Source organism: Diabrotica virgifera, chromosome 6 (genome assembly GCF_917563875.1).
Source record: "Diabrotica virgifera virgifera chromosome 6, PGI_DIABVI_V3a".
NCBI lineage: Eukaryota > Metazoa > Arthropoda > Insecta > Coleoptera > Chrysomelidae > Diabrotica > Diabrotica virgifera.
Genome location: NC_065448.1, coordinates 145797431 through 145805225, shown reverse-complemented (window position 1 = coordinate 145805225; position 7795 = coordinate 145797431). Strand labels below are relative to the sequence as shown.

At 47.5% G+C, this 7795-nt stretch overlaps 1 protein-coding gene across 1 annotated transcript; it reads right to left on the bottom strand.

Annotated features, from left to right (window-relative positions):
* Positions 1 to 5826: 5826 nt before the first annotated feature.
* LOC126886208 (uncharacterized) lies at positions 5827 to 7173 on the bottom strand. The gene has a single exon (XM_050653070.1). It carries the CDS (start codon positions 7171 to 7173, stop codon positions 5827 to 5829), a length of 1347 nt encoding a protein of 448 aa, XP_050509027.1.
* Between the last annotated feature and the right edge of the window lie 622 nt (positions 7174 to 7795).

Here is a 7795-nt window from a genome sequence, read left to right as displayed (position 1 = left end):
TAATGTATCCCATACATTTTGGTAGGTGTATCGAACCGTCTATAATGTTCTAAGGTCCTACTAAGAAATAAGAAAAGTCAATTACCTTAAATCTACGACTTCCGAAGTCTCAGCAAACACACGAACTGGTTGACGTCCTCTGCGATGGCGATGAGACACCACCTCTAGTATCCGCCACTGTCTTACTGCTCCCGGGTCCCAGCTAATCCGCCATTTAGTGTTCCAAGTCTACACTCTAGACGACAACGTCGGACATAGTTAGTACGGTATTACGCGAATTCGTATTTTTTTCCGCAGATCACTAGTAGTTCCGATCGCACCCCTTTCCTCAAGGAATTAATCCGTAACAAGAAAAAAAATTACCCTTCGTTCGCTTACACACACGCCGAGCAAAACAAAACATTCCAATCGTCTTTTATTTTGACCGTTCTTCGCAGCGCACTCCCCAAAGAACAAAATAACACTGCCATAAAATCCTCGAATCTGTTTTTCTCTCGTCTCTTAGAAGTTTCAACACCCAACAAACGAAATCATAAATCCCTTTTACTATCCTCCAAAATGCACCTGCTCCTATCGCGTGTCATAAACATTTCCATTATCAGCCGCCGACGAAAAACACCTCATTTTACACGGAAAGAATTTGTTACCGCGACCAACAATACAGTCACCCGGCTGACGGCCGTAAAACCAGGGACGTTACATCACTCCCCTCCACATAAAAAGATTGCCCCAAGGGCAATCCTTTTCAATCCTCTATACGATATCTAAGGGGTTTTCGCCTCTCTCGCTGAGGCCGGCCTCCTCTTGATAACCCAGGTTCCTCCACGGTTGCTTCGTTAATTATGTCTAGGATTTCCTCGTCACCCGAACTTTCCCCTACTTCTGCCGCTACCATCTGCTCTTCTTCACTGCTGGTGTCCGCAAGCTGCTGCAAGTCCCGCAGTTTTTCACTGAGACCGGAGTCATCTGTCCAGAACTCACTCTCGCCAATTCCATCGGAGGTTGGAGTGTATCGCTGTGGAGGCCTTCTCGTTCTTGGGGCTATCACTCTCGATTCGTCCGGAACGTCTCCAATATCTGCCGTACCCCCTAAGTCATCGTCGTCAACCTCTGGCTCTCTTGCATAACCCCATACAATCTCTCCTTCCTCGTCGCTTCCCTCGTCGTCGGTCATCCTGGGTCTCTCCTCTACTCCATCTTCTATTATTCGCGGAAGGGATAACGTAGGTTTTGCTTGGTTGCCGATTTGTTCTTCCGATACGTCTGGATCTTCCCAGGCTTTATAATATTTTAGCCGATCTATGTGGTAAGTTTGGGTCTTACCGTCGCCCTTATCTACCACGTAGTTCACAGCCCCGCGTTTTTCTATGATTTTGTATGGCCCACTCCATGGTTTGAAAAACTTCTTACTGACTCCGCTGGGCACGATCGGATTTTGAATATATACATAATCACCCTCCTTTAAATTTCTCTCGTGCCTTCCCCGATTCATTCTCTCGGCATTAGTTTGTTCTAGTTTCCGCGCTTGTTCTGCTGCTAATATATAAGCCTCGTCCAGTCGCCTTCGCAGTTCCGCTGGGTAGCTTAACTCTCCTCGGTCATCTATTCTCGGTCCCACGTCACAGTCAAAAGGAATATGTACTTCCCTCCCAAAGGTTAACCAATTTGGGGTGAACCCCGTAGCATTATGTTTCGCACTCCGGTAAGCCATTAGCGCCAGTCCTATATGTTCGTCCCAGTCCCGTGCCTTACTGTTCACATAATGCTTCACCATTCCAATAAGTGTTCGGTGCAATCGCTCCACCCGTCCATTTACTTGGGGCCGATACGCCGTGGTTTGAATCTTCTTGATTCCCAATAGTCTACAAACTTCTTTCATTAGCTCCGAAACAAAATTTGTCCCTTGATCCGTCAGTAACCGCTCCGGCGCTCCATGCCGAAGGACGACCTCGTTCACAAAAACACGCGCCACAGTTTCGGCCGATAAGTCTTTTATGGGTATCGCCTCAGCATATCGCGTAAAGTGGTCTACGTACGTCAAGAGATATTTATTACCTCTCTGCGTTTGTGGCAAAGGACCCACTATATCCATTCCTACCATTTCGAGAGGTCTAGACGTATGGTATGGTTCACAAATGGGCACCCTATTTACACTTTTCGTCCGTCCACATTCTCTACAGTCCTCAACATGCTTTCTTACGTCCTTTTGCATGGTTTCCCAGTAAAACTGCGACTCCGCCCGCTGAAGTGACCGCTGTACCCCACAATGTCCCGCACTCGGTTCATCATGTGTCCGCTTCAACACCCGATTTCTCATTTTTACGGGTACTACGACTCGCCACCTACCGCCCGTCACTTTGTATAGTACGCCGTCCAAATCCTTTCGATATTCCTCGCTACCACTGTTGACATAGCGCTGGCACTCGTTATCGGACTCTTGAGTTCTTTTGATCCACTCCCGATCTATTGAGTAATCTTCATCGCGCCTAACATTTGCTACGGCTCTACTTAAAGCGTCCGCGTTTACGTGTCTCTTTCCCGGCTTATACACTACCTCATACTCGTACTCGGCCAGTTTCATTTGCCATCTCGCTAGTCTAGACGACGGATCTTTCACCTGCAACGTCCAACGTAACGGCGCATGATCGGTGATTACGCTAAACCTCCGCCCGTATAAGTAGCACCTAAACTGACCGATTCCCCAAACCATCGCTAAAAGTTCCTTCTCCGTTACCGAGTAGTTTCTTTCCGCCGTGTTGAGTTGCCTTGAAGCGTAGGCTATCGGATGCTCTTCTCCTCCAAGTCGCTGTGACAAAACCGCACCTAAAGCTAGTCCCGACGCATCAGTCGCTAGGATGAAGGGCAGTTCAAAATCTGGATAGCGCAATACGGGGTGTTTCGACAAACTCTCTCTTAGTCGGTCGAACGCTTCCACTCTAGTTGGGGTCCACTCAAACGTAGTTTCCACTCTTATTAGTTCCGTTAGCGGCTTAGCTATTTCCGCATACCCTTTTATGAACCGCCGATAATATCCCGTCAACCCCAGAAAGGCGCGTACTTCTCGCACCGTCTTCGGCCGCGGATATGTGCGTATTGCTACAACCTTCTGTGGGTCAGGTTTTACACCTGCGCTGGTGACTAAATGACCCAAATATATCAGTTCACTCATCATGAACTGACATTTCTTAAGGTTCGCTTTAACACCTACTTCACGTAGCCGCTGTAAAACATTTCGCAACCGCCTATTGTGTTCCGTCTCATCCGCTGCAAAGATCACTACGTCGTCCAAGTAAACATAGCACTCCGTCCCCTTTATTCCCATTAGTACCGCGTCAATGAATCTCTGGAACGTCGCTGGTGCTCCTGACAGTCCAAACGCCATCCGGTTATATTCATAGTGTCCATCAATCGTATTGAACCCAGTCTTCTCTCGGTCCTCTGGTCTGATCTCAATCTGATGGTACCCGCTGGCTAGATCAATGGTCGTGTACCACTGGCATTTTCCCAACCGATCCAATGTTTCATTTATGTTGGGAAGGGGATAGGTGTCCGCCCTTGTCACCGCGTTCAACCCCCTAAAATCAGTACAAAACCTGTACTTTGCCTCCTCCCCCTCCAGAGCCTTTTTCTTTACCAACACCACTGGCGCTGCCCATGGTGAAGTCGACGGTGCAATTATACCCTTGTCCAGAAGATCCTGTATTTGCCGTCTCATCTCGTCCTGCAAGCGGAAAGGCACTCTATAAGCCGGTTTAGCTATCGGGGCAGCATCCCCCGTGATGATCTTATGTTGCACCTGATTAGTACATGAGAATTCCCCCTCCGTCTCTGCATCCATCACATCGCGGTATTCAAGCAATATCTCCCCTATATTTTTTTCCTGCCCAACTGACAAGTGGGCCAACTTCTCGTGAATTTCCTCTGTGAAGTCGGACCCTTGAGATTCAACTCTCACCTGTCTCACCATCTTGGTATTATCTCGAGTGATTATTGCCGTCTTTCCTACCACTCTTCCCGAACTTAGCTCCACGGGTTCCTGGTTACAATTTATGAACTTCACCCATACATTATCTCCCATTCGCGTTGCCATCACTCGGTTCACTCTAACACCTGATGGTAGGTGTCCAAACTGCTCGACAATTATTTCCTCTGGTTGGTTCGGTCCTCTAATTTTGGCTTTTAGTATGGTTTCGCTCCAGGCTGGCAGGTGGGCCCTACTTTTTAGTACCACTTCAGCTGGCTCCCAATTTTTCTGACAGACTCCGCCGCAAATTGCTCTTATTCGCCGATCCTTTGGTGCCCGCTGAATCTCGCCATCTATTACTTTAAAATACTCTCCTTCATCCATATGATCTCCCTGAATCTGAGTCCTCTGCAAACACACAAATTCGTCTTCCTTGCTCCTTCCATTTTCCTTTGTTTCTTTGAAATATTCCCGTACAAACTCGACATGTTTCTTCTGGTTCTCTCTATGCTCTTCACTTTGGTGCGAAATAATGGGGATATTGTCCTCCTCTGCCTCAAGTAACTTAAAACGATTCTTCAATTCTATTCCACCACGTATCCCACTTTCATCAGCTGTACGCTTTATCGTCTTCTTTCGTTCCCTATTCGTTTTGCTTTTGCTCGCTGTACACTGCCGTGCATTTTGTTCCATCACTCCTTTGATTACTTCCCAATATTTATCCCGCATTACATATTCTGTCAACGCTTGCCTCTCACAGCATCTCTTGTCGGGTTGCAAGACCTCTCGAATCCTTTCTGCTAACTTAATCTTTCCCTTAGGGTTAAAATGGAATCCCTGCTTGGTATAATCGCTTCTCCTTGTGCCGCTGTATATATCGACCAGGTCTACATTCATATGTATCTGCATCACCATTAACAAGTCCAAATTATGTTGACGGATGTCTTCTACAACAGTAGAACCTGACACTACGTCGAATCGTTTTGGTAGATTACAGAGAATAATCTTAGGTTTTTCTGTCTTCACAAATAACCTCGCTCTTGCATCATTTGCTTGCTCTTGTTGTTTCCGCCGAATATCGTTGGTGCCCGTTAACAAAACGAGGCAATCATTAGTTCCAAGTGTACTCGTCCGTTGCTGTACCCCATTAATAATATCTACAGTACCATGACCTGGCCAAACCATTTCCTCGATTTCCCATTCATCTCCAATCCATCGCTGAAGAAGTGGTTTCAGGAAGCGTCCATGACTATCCGCTGCGATCACTAATGTTCGTCGAGCAGAAGTTTCCTTACGGTTAACCCCCCTACCGTCATTTCCTAGCTTTTTCATTGTTGTCTCCACATGATACTCCTTGATTTCGTTTCGCTGTAAATCAAATGTTACTTTTCTCCTTTTACCTCCCAGTATCTCGTGAGTGACTTTCCGTATAACAGGTATCATGGCCTCCTTCGTCCGCAATTCATTTCTATTAACGTCGATCACCAGTCCAAGTCGTTTCATCAGATCGAGTCCCAATATACCTTCAGCTCCACAGTCCACATCGACTATCCATACCTCATGTATGGCTGCGGTATCACCGATGGTTACGTTTAGCTTCTGCTTACCCTGGATGCGCTGACATACCCCCGTCACCCCCGTAATGGTCTCGCTTCGGCCGGTGATAACTGGTACACCCTCCACAGCTTCTCGCAGTAAGGTTACATCGGCTCCCGTATCCACTAAAACTTTTCTATTAGCCCCTTGAAAATCGGCGGTAATTATCAAGGATGTTACTCCCCCTGCGGTTACGGTCGCTTTCCCAATATATCCCCCTCCAGTTTTCTGGGCCATCTCCAAGCTAGGGGAACCTGGAGGGCCACCTAGTTTGGGGAAACGCTACGGCTTTCAGCCCGTCTTCCGGCTAGGCTCGCATAATCTTCCACCCCCCTGTCTGACTTATCTGATTCCCATGGCGGTTGTCGCCGCGAAAATGGGCCCCTCCTCGCGGATGTTCCAGTATTTTGGCACTGTCTCCACACGTGACCGCCATATCCACAATTATCGCATATGGTCTGTGGACATGTGTTTATAAAGTGCCCCGGTCGCCCACACTGAAAGCATTCTTCGTTGCTCGCCCTTTTCCCCACCCGTGTTCCTTCTTCCGGTTTCCAACGTGACTCTCCACTCTTCTGGTTGCCCAGATGTATCGTGCACTCCCGTGTCCAGTGACCAACCTGTCCACACCTCCTACATGGGGCGTACGGTACTCTGCGCAGTGATCTCTGCCGCTCTCCTTGCACTTCTCCAGCCGGATTCGCCCTATCATGCCATTTACTCCCGCCCGCTACTATAGCATCTGCGCGGTTCATCTTTACAAATCCTTCCTTCTTCTCACCTTCGATCCGCCGAATTCCTCTTCGCTCGCTGCTATTGCTTACTACCGTCGCAAAGCTCTCCTCAGAACCGCTGCTGTTTGCTTCTTCTTCCTCTAGTTCCTTCCTCACCTTCCTTACTCTTTTCCGGTCACCTTCCTCTCCTATGTCCTTCAACATATCCAATACCACCGTCAGGGTATTTACTCCCTTCCTAGCTTTCACCACACGTCGTACCTCGCTATTTAAACCCTCCATGAATACTCCCAAGATCATCTCCTCTCGAATCTCATTCGCTACTTGCTTTTCCTCTTCTTTCTCATATTCTTTCACAACATAGCGCGCCGCTGTTCTACACCTATCAGCGAATCTCCGATAATTTTCCCCCTCCTTCCGTCGGATGTTCATTAGTTTCGCCATTTCCTCCACTCTGTCTTTTTTCACCCCAAACCGCTGCAATAGCAACCCTTTTATCTCCTTCCATGTCCATCCCTCTTGCTTCTGACTCGTCGCATTTCGCAAAAATTCTGCCGACTCGCCAATCATTCTTCGTCTCACCAAATCAGCTGTGTTCTGCTCAGTCCACCCATTAATTTGCTGCAACATCTCTACTCTCTCAACAAACTCCTCTACACTCATCTCTCCTTCGCTACCACACCATTCTTTCACCTCTCTGGCACCTATCATTTCCACCCTCCTATTTCCGGCCATTCTCAGTTCTTCCATTTCCTTCCTCAAATAGTTCAGTTCGTTTTGTGCGACCCTCTGTCTCTCATCTTGTAACTTGCATACTTCCTCTCTCGCCTTTTCTAACTCTTGTTTCAACCTATCTACCTCGTCACCAACTTCCGCCATGGTTTTTAGAGACAAAACAAAACCCCAGTCTTACACCCGTCGGCACCGTGCCTTTCGCTTGGTTCTCGTCACACCTATACCCCGAGTAGACAGCCCAATGTCCACGACAACTAATAACTAATCTATCCCACCGCTGCCACCATTGTATCGAACCGTCTATAATGTTCTAAGGTCCTACTAAGAAATAAGAAAAGTCAATTACCTTAAATCTACGACTTCCGAAGTCTCAGCAAACACACGAACTGGTTGACGTCCTCTGCGATGGCGATGAGACACCACCTCTAGTATCCGCCACTGTCTTACTGCTCCCGGGTCCCAGCTAATCCGCCATTTAGTGTTCCAAGTCTACACTCTAGACGACAACGTCGGACATAGTTAGTACGGTATTACGCGAATTCGTATTTTTTTCCGCAGATCACTAGTAGTTCCGATCGCACCCCTTTCCTCAAGGAATTAATCCGTAACAAGAAAAAAAATTACCCTTCGTTCGCTTACACACACGCCGAGCAAAACAAAACATTCCAATCGTCTTTTATTTTGACCGTTCTTCGCAGCGCACTCCCCAAAGAACAAAATAACACTGCCATAAAATCCTCGAATCTGTTTTTCTCTCGTCTCTTAG

Coding starts and splice junctions, on each gene's coding strand:
- LOC126886208 (XM_050653070.1), bottom strand. CDS start 7,173: ATGGCGGAAGTTGGTGACGAGGTAGATAGGTTGAAACAAGAGTTAGAA.